Below are 13,302 nucleotides of genomic sequence, written 5' to 3'. Positions count from 1 at the left end.
AATAAATAAACTTAAAGAAAAAGGCTACTGGGACACATAACAGCTGGTTTCAGGCTTCATCACCTCCGTCTTCTACCACCCAGTCTAGATTGCCCTCACCCTCAGCTAGCACTTCAGTTTACCTGGAGGGGTGACCCAGACCCTGGAGGGGTCTGAGCCCCTGGTCACCCAGCACTATCAATGCATGGTGGCCGCACCAGTCCACTCACCACCAAAATTGTACCAAGAGACACAGCATGGGGTCAGAGTGGTGGAATGCACTCTCCCTCTCCAGTGTGGAACCTCATCCTCCTCCCTTGATGGTCAAGGTCAGCTCCTCCTGCCAGGACCCTGGCCTCTTCATCTGACTTCAAGGGACCCTGGAGGCTGCTGTAGCTTAATAGGACTCCTGCTGTGTCTTCTGGTGAATATGTTATCCTTTTGGGAGTCAGGGTCTCTGGGTGCACAAAGCCTGAAGTTGCAGGACAGAAAGCACAAGCTCTCCTAAAGGGTCTTGGGAGTGACAGCAAGCAAGGCCACCTCTACTTCCACTCCTGTGGGTTGCCCTCCCGTCTCCTACCTATTGGAGCCGCAGCCCCATGTCCCTGTCACTGATCCGGGGTATATACCCCTTCCTGGCAGAAGGCACCCTTTCCTTCCAAGGTCTTCTCACTAATCTGGCCCTTGACTGGTGCCTTATTTTTGGGAGAGTGAGTGAGAGAGAAAGAGAGGGAGAGATGGCGTATGAATGGGGGAGGGAGACACAGAATTCGAAGGAAGCTCCAAGGTCCAAGCTCTTGGCACAGAGCCCAAAGCGGGGCTTGAACCCACAAGCTATGAGATCATGACCTGAGCCTAAGTTGGACGTTTAACCCACTGAGCCACCCAGACGGCCCCTAGCCTGTACCTTTCAACAGTCTTTCCATTGCTCTTCAGGTTAGCAGCTTCTGTGTGTCCGGAAGGGGGTGTAGCACATTGGATCCTGCTGCCACGCATCCGGACTGCGCTACTGTCGAGAGGCACTTGATCCAATCCAAGGTGACATAGGATGTATTCTGTATTGGAAGGTCAAGTACTCTGAACCCTCAGCAAGCAGCAGGACAGCCAGAGAGCTACACCTGGACTCTGTGTCCGTTCCAGAAGGTGAGAATGGCTGGTGCCAAGAACACAAAGGATGAAGACTGAGGAACTGGCACAGATTAGGAGACTGAGGAGGCTTGACGACTCATGCAATGAGATCCTGGATTGGGGACCGGAAAAAGGGCACTACAAGGACTACTCTTGAAATTTGAATAAGATCTGTTGATTAGTTAACAGTCTCTGTTTCGGTGTGAATTTCCTGTTTTCTTAAATGTATATTTTTGAGAGAGAGAATGAGCAGGGGAGGGGCAGAGAGAGAGAGAAAGAGAAAAAGAGAGAGACAGGATCCAAAGTGGGCTTTGTGCTGTCAGCACAGAACTCAGTGAGGGACTCAAACTCATGAACTGCAAGATCATGACCTGAACCAAAGTCAGACGCTTAACCGACCGAGCCACCCAGCCGCCCCAATTTCCTATTTTTAATAATTATACTGTTGTTGGGATGCCTGGTGGCTCGGCCGGTTAAGCATCTGACTCTTGATCTCATCTCAGGTCTTGATCTTGGGGATCGTTGAGTTCAGGCCCCATGTTGATGTCCGTGCTGGCCGTGTAGCCTACTAAAATAAACGAAAAAAAATAATCATATAGATGTTGTAAAAGATGTTAACATATGAGGAGGCTGGGTGAACCATATTTAAGCATTCTTTGTACTATTGTAAAAAGCAACTTTGTTGAGTTTTATAATTTACATGCCATAAAATCCACCCGTTTTGTACAATTCAACTTCTAGTAAATTTGCTCAGTTGTACAGAGCATCGCCATGATCTGGTTTTAGAGCAATTTCATCACCCCCGGAAGTCCCGGCCCCAGGCCACCACGGATCTGTTTCTGTCTTTATTGGTTTGCCTTTTCTGGACATTTCACATAAAGGGATTCATTCCTATATTTCTATGATACGTGGTCTTTTGTGTCTACCATAACTTCCCGTGTGTTTGAGATCTTTGTTCTCTTTTCACAACTGAAATTATATCAAAATGAAAAGCCAGAAAAGAACAAAAAAATAAAGATGAATCACACCCTTTCCAGCGTGGGAGGGACTAACATACTACTAAGTAGCTAGTTGGTCTCAAAAGATGGGCTGACTCAGAGGCTCGGCATTGGTCTCCATCACTGGCAGGGTGGACATTTCAGCAGTGACAGAGCTAGAGCAGCCTCGGTGAGTCACAGCCATGCTGCTGGCCTCATGCAGAGCCGGCCCCCTGCCCCCCACCCCCTGCCACCATGGCTAGTCCACTCAAACTTCCTTTTCCCATCATGGGAGGCTTCCACCTAGCTGATTCTACAACAAGCAAGGGTGTCCCCTCTGATTAACGATCAGGGCCAGGGAAATGACCAGGCAGAGCTGTGGATCCAGCCATCCTGCTGTGAGCTGGGCCTGGGGCCAGGACTCCATTTACTGTTACTCCCCTAACCCCACAAGAGTCCTGATGACACTCGACCTCCTCAGGTATCAATGTCAGCTCAGACCCTGTGTCCAAGTGCAATCCTAAAGCAGCTCCAGGTACTCCTCTTCCCTGGGGTAAGAATGGTTCTGAGTAAATGGCTGGAGGCCCCTCTGGGAAGGACCAGGACAATCGCTACTGCACCCCTCACAGCCATGTGGGAGAGGCCTCCCTCATGAGATCTGGCTTCTCCTCTGGGCAAGGGGTTCTGAGTCTGAGAACCGCCTCCTGTCTGGAAATTGGGTGATGTTTCATGACTTCATCTTGGGGCAGCTTCCCTCAGCCATGCAGTCAACAGTCCCTGGAGTCCTTCTGGTTGTATAATGGAAGCCAACCCTGCTATTTGCCCCTGGCCGCACCAAGACCCATTCATAACTCCCTAGCTCTCTGGGTCTGGTCCTCCCTCCTGGCCTCTGAGAGACCCACGCTACCCCCGGTCCTACTGCTGTGGGGTCTTCTCAATCCCATTGCTATCAGGCAGCCCGGTTCTGTTACAATACCTCCTCCTGTCAGTCTGGGCCTCAGAGGAATGGCCACCCAGCTTCTCAACAATGTGGTGCCTCTTTCTTTTTGGTAGATGGAGGTTGTCTGGGTCCCTCTGTGGAACAGATCTGGCTGGCGGGCATTATTTAGCCATCACAAATACAGAATTATGTCCACTCGAACACGTAGAACTTAAGTGTCTTATTGCACAGTCAAGGAGCAAAAAGAAGAAATGGCATGGGGGTGGGGGCAGGTAATAGATATTTTGATATTTTTTTTACTCTTCGGAACGAAGGACCCCCTAGATCCTCCAGCTCTGAGGACAACATCATGAGATAACACGATGGGTTCATCTGCAGCTCTTGACCTAGAAGATGACAGCATGTGGTTGGGCTCTGTCCCCCATTATAGAGAAGCTGGGTACTGAAGAAAAGTATGGAACTGGGCATAACTGGCTGGCTCAGACAGCTGAGGACTTTGGCTCCGATCATGATCGGTCATGATCTCACGGTTCGTGAATTCGAGCCCCGCATTGGGCTCACTGCTGTGTCAGTGCTGAGCCTGCTTCCTGCTTTGGATCCTCTGCCCCCCCCGCCCCTCCCCCACTCTCACGTGCTCTCAAAATTGAATAAACATTTAAAAAAAAAGTTAACTAAATGGGACCTGGAGAGCTGCTCTGAGGGTAAGCCTAAGAGTTTCAAGTGAAACCTTTAAACTGCTAAGGACCTGGAGTATCCCTCAGTTATCTGGTCCACCTCCATCCATTAGACACAAGGGCAGGGCTGGGCCTCGGAGAGGAGAGAGGCTGGTGGTCCTAAGTCCTACCCTCCTACCCATCATCAAGTAAAAGGAGTTACTCTGAGGTAAACCAAACCCCACATCCCCTCTCCCTCCACTGAAGGGGGTAAATTGCCAAAGGAAATCAGCCACTGAACAAAGAAGCCGTGTCCAGGTCCACCTCCTGTCTTCTACGCTGCGGGCGCAGCCACGGGAAGCCAAATACACAAGCGGTTTCCATACTAGCAAAATACTTTTATTGTTTTATAATGATAAAAGAAGGAGAGTAAAGATTTCTTTTTGGTGTATACCAGAGTTAAGGGCAGTAGGAGAATAAGGGGATTAATAGGACTTTTGTGTACTTTGATGACAACAGAAAGTTAACAATACCGACAGTTTGCCATAAAACTTATCACAGCTCCCCCAAAACACATATATAAAGGATCATAGTTTTAAAATCTATAAAAGTAAAAAATATACAGTCAGAAACTCTAACGTTTATTTCCTCTTTAATATAAAATTGTAAACATTTATTTACACAAAGCAAATGTGTATAACAAAGTCCGAGCACCCTTTTCTTGTGAGTCATGGCTCCTGGAAGAGGGACGTGCACTGAAGTGGAGTCTCCTCCCCTGGCTACCCAGAAACCAGATTCATAAATAAAGCCACGGGCAGCTCCCGGGAGGGGGGGGACCCCCAAGCATCACATTTTATTGCTCCGACACTGCAGCGAGAAGCCTGCTGTCTGTCTGGCGGCCCGAGGGCTAAGGCAGGGGCAGCCCTCCCCGGGAGGGGACAGAGGTTTTCGGCCAGGGGGAGAGCAGGAGAGGAACGAGGAGCTATCACCAGCCTGCAGCCTGCTATTTTTGGTAGAAAACCGTTGAAGTCTCCCTCTTCCCCTTTAGACTGGGGAACTCACTAGGAGGGTGGAGCCTTCACTGGCTTTAAGATTCGTTCCCTTCTTTGAGAGCTAAATTCAGCATGTGGGGAAGGCAGGGAGGGTGCTTAAAGGGGAAACGGCCCAGACACCACCCAAGGTGGCAAATGGCTATTAGAGAAGAGATCTGAGGGCCCAACTACCCCCGTGAAAGGCACTGCTGGTGCAAAATAATTACCCCTGTGTGTGCGACCCTTCGTCCCCTCAAAGCCACACGGGCTGCCCACGTGGGTCTCCTCCTTGGTTCAACTCTACACAGGACACCCCTTGAGTCACCCACTTTAGACTCCAGGGAAATAAACACGGGCCTGCGGTTTCTCTGGAGACCACTCTGCCTGGAAGCCACTCTCTTCAGTGTCCTATTTTCTCTCCAACACTGTTTACAAGGGTCTCGCCCTGCACTTACCATTTTGCTTTCGTTCTAACCGAAGTGCTCTCTCCATCTTTGTTTTCCATAAACAGCCCACGGGGAATACTCTGTTCTGCAAACTCTCAGCTTAGCCAAGGTCCATTAATTCATAGACTTTCAAAGAGAAATCCACTCCAGTCTTTAGAAAGGATGTATTAGTGTTATAAAGCCATTCTCTTCAAAAAGTGCAAGTCATCTGACGAGGGAGAGCGGCAGAAGTGGTGAAAGAGTGGACTTCTCTCCTCCAGCCTGGCCTGCGGCCTCCCTGCCCCACGGCGCACACCTCTCTTCCTCCTTCCCCTGAACCTTTGCTTTCTGGGGAGGGGACACCTCCCGGCTACTACTACAATGCCGGGGTCCCTAAGGAATTGTAATGACTCTTTCCCTCTAGTCTAGTAATGTGTTGCCTTAAAGAGGTTTTCCATCCGGGCTGGAGAGACAGAGAAGGGGAGGCAGAGAGGTCATGGGAACTGCAGGCCGGGTGAAGGAAAGACGTCTGTGCACAATAATGATCACCTTCCTGATGCATTAAATACAAGTTTTCAGAGAAACTGCAGAAGGGGAGGGGGGGTTTACAACCAAAGGGGACACAAGAATCCCAAAGATTCCATCTTGGCATTTAGCCTGGGGACGGCCTGGGGTCCTGGAAGCACAGCATTCTGGAGGAGGGGGAGGTGGGGGAGGAGGAGAAGGAGGAGGAGGAGGAGGAGGCAGCAGCGGCACAGCTGGAGTGACTGCATCTATGTCACCAGCTCTGCTATCTCGCGGCATCCTGTTCCTTTTTGGCACATGCAGTCACAGCCTGTATTGACGGAAGTGATTGCCCGGGGACCCTCCCTTTCCCCTGAAAGCGGACAAAGAGCAGGAATAAAAAGGGCTCTTAACCAAAAGGAAACCCTAGGCTTCCAATGCCAATTCCAAAATCAATTTAAACCACCACCTATCCTAATCTGTTTTAAAATCTTAAAAAAAAAAAATAATCTTCTCTATGCTACAAATCGCAAATAGTTCTGCTAGATAAAGTTGCAACAAAACCTGTCCCCAACACTGGGGCAAGAGGAGAAATCTTGGATTAAGTCAACACGATAGCAGAGATTTTTATAAGCCTGCCATCGTGGGGTTTCACCGTTCTTACTGTTGGTTTTTTGGTCATTTGGATAGAAAACCACTCTAGAACCCCATCCTGCTGTCCGAACACCAGGCAACGAATGCCAGCAGATGGGCTGGGGCCAGCCCTGCGGACCACAACTGCTGGCTGGGAGCCGAGCGCCCCGCAGACCCTAGCCTGGCCAGGCCTCCGCCTGGGGCTCTGGCTCTACCCACCCAGCTCCCTGGGCCATGCGCTTTTGGTCCAAAGTAGTTGCTCTTTTTTGAATCTGAGACTAAAAATACAGGCCGTGTGAACACTGAGAACACTTTAAATCCTCCAGTTACTGAGGCCCTAAAAGGTCGTCCAGATCGTTCATCCACTCCTCCGAAGTCCTGTTCTTCAGCAGGGAGTCGATCAGGTCGGCGTCTCCGGCCATGCCGGCCAGCCCGCTGCTGCCCGGCTGCCCGCTGTAAGCAAAGGGCAGCTCCTGGCCCGCGGTCCGCACGGGGTAGGCCTGAGTGCAGTGCAGCCCCGCCCGGCCGCTCATCGATGGCGCGGGGCTCTGGCTGAAGGCCCCCAGCTCGGCCGCGGCCGGGCTCAAGCCCGGCAAGCCCTGCTGCGGGGCTCCCTGGGGAGGTGCTGGGGCAGGTGCTCCGGTCCTCTGCTGCGCGCTCACAGGGGGTAGCATGGACCCCGCTGCGGCTGCCGAGCTCATGGGGGCCATGGGCCTGCTGGGCATCGCCTGGGAGAACTGGGGGCTGGACATCTTCAGGTGGGCCTGCTGCATGTGGAAGCTCGAGGCTGCTGTGAAGGGGCTCGCGCTGTTGTTCCCTGGGGTCTGGCCACTCAAGTTCGGCATTCCCTGATGCTGCCACGAGGGGTTCTGGCCTCCCATGGCGGCCGACACCCTCGGGACCTGTGGCTTCGATAAACCAGAGTTCAGGGTCCCCTTACTGTGCTGCTGGGGGAGGCCGGAGCTTCCCAGGGAGTTCTGCCCATAGGCAGCGGAGACTGAGGTGCTCTGGCCCACGCCGGTCTGCCGTGGAATGTGGGCATGTCCGTTGGAGGCCTGTGGCGGGGGCTGGCCGACTATCTGGGTTATGCCGGAGGCCAGGCCATACAGACTGCTCTGTGGCAGGCTCTGGGAGCCAGGGAACTGAGCCACACCCCGGTCCTGCTGGCCTGAGTTTGAGGGGAGAGAGGAAACCGAAGTGTGTCCCGGGCCCATTGGCATCAGATTCCCGGCCTGAGGGAACGCTCGGGGACAGCCGGGGTTCGAGGCACCCAAGTTGTTCATGCCAGGCACGGCAGCAGAGGACCCTGGAAGACAGAAGAGAGTCCGTCAACCAAGCTGGCATTTCCTGGACCACTGCTGCGGAGACATCTGTAGGACCTGAGCTGCAGCTGCTATTCTCTGGCATGGAAGGCAAAATCAGAAACCTGGACATCTTATGGTCCATGGAATCTTAAAGTTGACAGCCCTGGGGGCCAAAGGGAAGCAAGTTTCCCACGTGGTGGAATGGAGGCCAGTCTGGAGCAATGAGGAATTAAAGACAGGCTCAGAGGAAGGGGCAAAACCCCAGGGCGGGGAAGCCAGGAGACTCGATGATTCACCCTTCCAAGGCCCACCCGATTTTTGCTCCGTGGGAGGCCCATGCCAGCCCAGGGACTCCCAGATGGATACGGCCCTGGGTCAGCCTGCAGGAGGCAAAGGCTCCATGCGGTGAAACAGGGTTACACCAATGGCTGGGCATCGGGTCTGAAGGTTCAATGCCTGGGAAGATATGGGGAGGGCTTCAGAGAGATGGTGACAAACAGACTGGCTTTTAAAAGAGTCGAAGAAAGGGTGCCTGGGCAGCTCAGTCAGTTAATTGACTTCAGCTCAGGTCATGATCTCATGGTTCATGAGTTCACTCCCCGTGTCAGCCTCTGTGCTGACAGCTCAGAGCCTGGAGCCTGCTTCAGATTCTGTGTCTCCCTCTCTCTGTTCCTCCCCCACTCTCTGTCTCTGTCTCTCTCTCTCAAAAATAAAGAGTAAATAAATAGATAAAAGGGTCGAAGTTTAGCAATTTTACCATTTGGAGAAAAAGAATATTCTAGACAGATAAGAGAGTGTGTGCAAAGGCACAAATTTATGAGAGGTGGTCTGTGTGGGGAGCCCCATGGCCGGGGCGCAGGGAGGGCATCTCGCTGGTTAGAGGTACAGCTGGAGAGATGTCCGTGGTCAGACTCAGAAGAGCTGTGGCTGCCACAAGAGGGGCAGGGTTGCAAAGTCCCAGGGTGAGTGAGCCACTGCAGTGGTTCTGGGGCTGGACAGGGGATGCTCACATCACTTAGGTGAGAGGTGCACCAGCTATGGCACTGGGGGCAAGGGGGCAGGAAGAGGGAGAGTGTGAGATCCCATTCTTGACGCCACGGAACAAGTGACTAAGGGAGGGACCAAAAGCGGCCAATGCTAACTGAGCACCTGATCGATGGGCACTGCATGGGGAAGATGGCCTGGAAGAGGACAGAGAGGTCCTGTCCTCAGGGAACCTGCTGTCTGGGGCTCTGTCTTAAGCAATGGATGCACGGTGACAATACTCACCAAGATGGGTTTCTGCGGGTGGGGGGTACTATTCAGGGGCTGGCCATGACTGAGTTCTTTGTTCCTCCTCTCCCTCTCTTCACCAGCACCTAACTAAGAAGTGGGCTGAGGAACAGAGGAGGGTGGAAATGGTCTGTTTCACTCTCACTGAGAGCCCAGAACCACATGAGACAGGATGGAGGCAGGAAGGCCGGCTGAGGCCCAGGCTCCCGGGAAGCCAGCAGATGTCAGCTCCCCGGTCTGGTCAGCACACACGTAAAACCCTAGTCAGGAGTGCACAGCCAGGGGGCGCTTGGGGGGCTCAGTCGGTTAAGACTCTTGACTTCGACTCACGTCATGATCTCATGGTTTGAGTTTGAGCCCTGCGCCGGGCTCTGTGCTGACAGCTCAGAGCCTGGAGCTGCTTCAGATTCTGTGTCTCCCTCCCTCCCTGCCCCTCCCCTACTCACACTCTGTCTCTCTCTCTCTCAAAAATAAATACACATTAAGGAGCACACAGCTGTCCTCAGCTTTCCCTGGGACGCTTGAGAGTGAGAGTCGATGACCAAAAACGGGGCAGGTTTTGAAGACACGGCAAGAATTGCTAGGAAGGCAGGTGCGGCCAGGTTTTTACTGGCTATGGCGACCAAAGTCTCTCTGAGTTTCTCGAGTGACGGCCTGGGCAAGGGCAGTCAGGATCTCTTGCGTGTCTGAGCTGCAGTAGCCGAGACCTCAGAGTGTTTCCTGCCCTTCTGTGGTCTATTGTCCGCGGCTAATGCTCCCATCTGCGACACCAAAGTGAGCGGACAGGAAGAGAGAGCAGAAGCAAAAGGCCACACAATCTACACTTAGGCCCTCCTTATCTGGAAAATAGAGCTATTTTTTTGAAGGCACATAACAGCAGAAGCAAAGAACCTTCTTAAGAATTACAGAAGCCATTTCCTGTCGATAATCTAGTCTCCAGCTAGAAATGACTGTGTGTCCAAAGACCACACAGCCAGAGTGCTGACCAAAGTGGTCTGCGCCTGCAGCCCTCTCCTCCCGGCCTGCAGGGGAACCAGAAGGCCAGGCTGCATAGGCAGACCTGGGTTCACAGAAGCAAGTGAGTCTACTTAGCCCCGCATACACGGGGGCTGACAGCAAAGAGCCAGCACCAGCCGAACAGACCAGGTGCTCTGTCCTGGGCCTGTCCCTGCTGCTCGACTCCGCCGCCCCAGACGCTCCCTCACCTGTGAACTGTCCAACCTGCTGTGGGAAGGTGCTCTGGGTCGGGTCTTGGTACTGGGGAGGTGGGCGTGTCAGGTGGCGCTGAAACTGCTGCTTCTCCTAGAAAATGCCAAGCACAACAGAATAGTGCAATCAGACCCACATAAAATAGGAATGACTGTCAGATCCGAGAAAAGTAAGCTGCTACGTTTGTTACTCATGGATGGGTTCCTGTGAAGATAACATTTGTGGTTTCATTTGGGGGCTTTTTAAATAAATTATATGAAACAGAAGGACAGGGCAGATCCAAAGGGCAATGATTAAAAAGAAAAAAGGCGGTGTATCAGTTTAAAAAAACACCAGGAGAGGGGCGCCTGGGTGGCTTAGTCGGTTGAGCATCCGACTTTCGCTTAGATCATGATCTTGCGGTTCGTGGGTTCGAGCCCCGCGTCGGGCTCTGTGCTGACTGCCAGCTCAGAGCCTGGAGCCTGTTTCAGTCTGTGACTCCCTCTCTCTCTGACCCTCCCCTGCTCACGCTGTCTCTCTCTCTCTCTCCTAGAAATAAATAAAAAACATTAATAAATAAATAAATAAATAAATAAACACCAGGAGAGCAGATCAGGGAAATGCAAATCGAAGCCACGATGGTCCACCTCTTCACACTCACAAGGATGGCTAGAATCAGAGAGACCAGTCCAGCTAAGGTAGAGAGAAACCGGCACCCTGGCATGCCACTGTGGGACCGCAGAATAGTATGGCTGCCCTGGAGAGCCATTTGGCAACCCCTCGCAACGTCACACGTCAGAGCCATCATATGCCCCGGCATTTCCACCCCTTGGTACACACTGAAGACAACTGAAAACCTATGTCCACAAACAGGGGAAACAACCCAACTGTCTATCAGCTGATGAGTGGATAAATCAAAAGAAGCTTTTCCAAACGACAGAATACGATCCAGCCACAATGAGGAAGGAACGCTGACACGGGCCACAACACGGGCGATGGCTTTTATTGGGCAGGTGAATTCTTTTTAGGGGTGCACACTGGTGAAGGAGAGTGTGCTGATGGCTGCACAACTGTGTGAATGTACTAAAAACCACTGAACTATACACTTTAATGGGTGGATCATACGTCACATGAATATATCCTGATAAAGCTGTTGTCTTAAAAAAAAGGCAGAAATGGAACACCTGGGTGGCTCAACTGGTTGATCATCAGACTTTTGCTCAGGTCATGATCTCCCAGTTCATGAGTTCAAGTCCCCGCATCAGGGTCTGCAGTGACAGTACAGAGTCAGCTTGGGATTCTCTCTCTTTCTCTTTGCTCCTCCCCTGTTCGCTTGCTCTCCCAGAACTAAAAAAAGTTAAATAAACTTTTAAAAATAAGTAAATACGTATAATAAATAGAAGTATTATATACACAAGGCAGCCATGTGGGCTTTAAAGTTGTCCGCAATCACCTTCACCTTCTGGGTAGCTGGTTCTTCCCTTACTTTGACTCTGAAGACAGAATTTAAAATCCTGAGAGCTCTTGTAAGCTTGGTGCCTTCACACATACATTACACCTGGCGATCAAGCAGGTGAACTGCAGGACTTGGCAGGGGCTTGTCGGGCCTGATTCTAGAACTCCAGGACTTCTGGGACATTTTCATTTCCCTGTGTCGTATTCTGGCTGATGACACACTCTGTATTTACAACAAAGCTGGGACCTGCAGTGAACTGGCAGACCAGTAAGCTCGGTCCTTTGGCAGTTGTAGACAGGGACATGGAAAAATATTCCCAACAAATAAAGTTTTAGCTACACATTTGCCTTCACTGATCGTCAAGTGACAGTAAAGCTACTTCTGACACAGGCTACTACTGTCCGAGAAATGCTACACTCCTAGAAAGGGCTTTTAAAGGGCAAAGGACATGCAAATGAGTGTGTGCATGCAGGCACACACACACATATACGCTGGAGCTGAGTGCATGCACACACACATGCTGGAGCTGAGCGCACGCATACACACACACACACACACACACACGCTAGAGCTGAGCGCACGCACGCGCACACACACACACTGGAACTGAGTGCATACACACACGCTGGAGCTGAGCGTGCGCACACGCACACACATATGCTAGAGCCGAGCGCGCACACACGCACACACAAAGGAGCTGACAGCCACGGCAGTGAGTGGGGCGGCAGGTGAGCGTGGGGGTGCAGGGGGGGGCGCCGTTCACCTCCCGCTTTACCTGTTCTGCCAGAAGCTGCTGCTGCCTTTGTAAGAACTGCTGTTGCTGCAGGTGCTTCTGTTGCTGCTCCCTCTGTTTCTGTTGGTCCAAAAGCAACTGGTGCTGCTTCATTACCGCCGCCTGCTGCTGGCTACTGAGATAGGGGGCGCCGCTGTGAGTGCTGGCCACAGATGCGGCGGGCGGCTGGCTGCCTAGGCCGGCGGCCTGGGCCGGCACGGGGACACTGGGCGGGTTCTGCTCCTGTCAACACAGGTAAGAGGGCTTCAGGTCATGGGGACACGGTGAGCTCTGCCTCTGCCTCACTCGGGGGCTGGGCCAGAGACCAAGAGAGCTGACACCCGAGCATCCAGGCACAGCGCGAAGCTGTCAGCCCCCCCCGGCACCCCCCCGCCGCGAGTCAGCTCTGCGACTCCTGCAGATCACCGGTGGCAAAGGTGTGATTTTACATTTAGGCTCACATTTGCATGCGTTAGTTCCAGAAGGCAAATGGAGCCTATAAACGCTCACTTTCTTGAATGTGTGAGTGCAGATGGGCCCCCAGAGGAACACTCTGAGGGACTCTGATTGATGGAGACGCCATGTTCCAAGTGTACAAACCTTGGGTCCCCGGTGCTGGGACTTCCCTGAACTGCCTGAAATTGTATCACATGTCCATCTGTGTATGGCATTTTCCTGAGAAGAGACTGCTTGGCTTTTGTCAGATATTTACACTAAAAAAATACTTAGGGTCAATGAAAACTTTAATATTCTCAATTATTACATGGACCGAAAGTGAGAGTCACGTCAAAGGCTACACAACATTATCTTGTCATGACTTACAATTTTTAAATTGGGGGAAAATTTAACTTGAAATGGAAAAAAGGTAAAAGGCAATGATCATTTAAGCAAGTTCAACTTTTTGAGCTCCTTTCTAGTCCTGGTATGTGCACATATTTAATCTTTACATGAGTCTAATCTTAGAGCAGACAGGTCCTAAGGTAATGTCCTCATCCTCCGCACCAGAAGCTTATGGCCCACAAGGGTGCTTTGTGAGGCCC

General features: G+C 51.9%; 1 protein-coding gene across 1 annotated transcript in view; it reads right to left on the bottom strand.

Annotated features, from left to right (window-relative positions):
• Positions 1-4,060: 4,060 nt before the first annotated feature.
• The window catches only part of MAML1 (mastermind like transcriptional coactivator 1), a 44,117-nt gene continuing 34,875 nt past the window's right edge, over positions 4,061-13,302 (bottom strand). Inside the window, exons 3-5 of the mRNA XM_039252848.1 lie at positions 12,266-12,505; positions 10,052-10,148; positions 4,061-7,576 (exon numbers count right to left, since the gene is read on the bottom strand). Of these exons, the coding sequence (XP_039108779.1) occupies positions 6,597-7,576; positions 10,052-10,148; positions 12,266-12,505 (1,317 nt within the window). The 3' untranslated portion in view covers positions 4,061-6,596. The remainder of the gene's footprint in view (positions 7,577-10,051; positions 10,149-12,265; positions 12,506-13,302) is intronic.

Source organism: Hyaena hyaena, unplaced genomic scaffold (genome assembly GCF_003009895.1).
Source record: "Hyaena hyaena isolate Hyena2069 unplaced genomic scaffold, ASM300989v1 scaffold_428, whole genome shotgun sequence".
Taxonomy (NCBI): Eukaryota; Metazoa; Chordata; class Mammalia; order Carnivora; family Hyaenidae; genus Hyaena; species Hyaena hyaena.
Note: the sequence above shows the minus strand (reverse complement) of the source record. Positions and strands in the feature narration are given on the sequence as shown.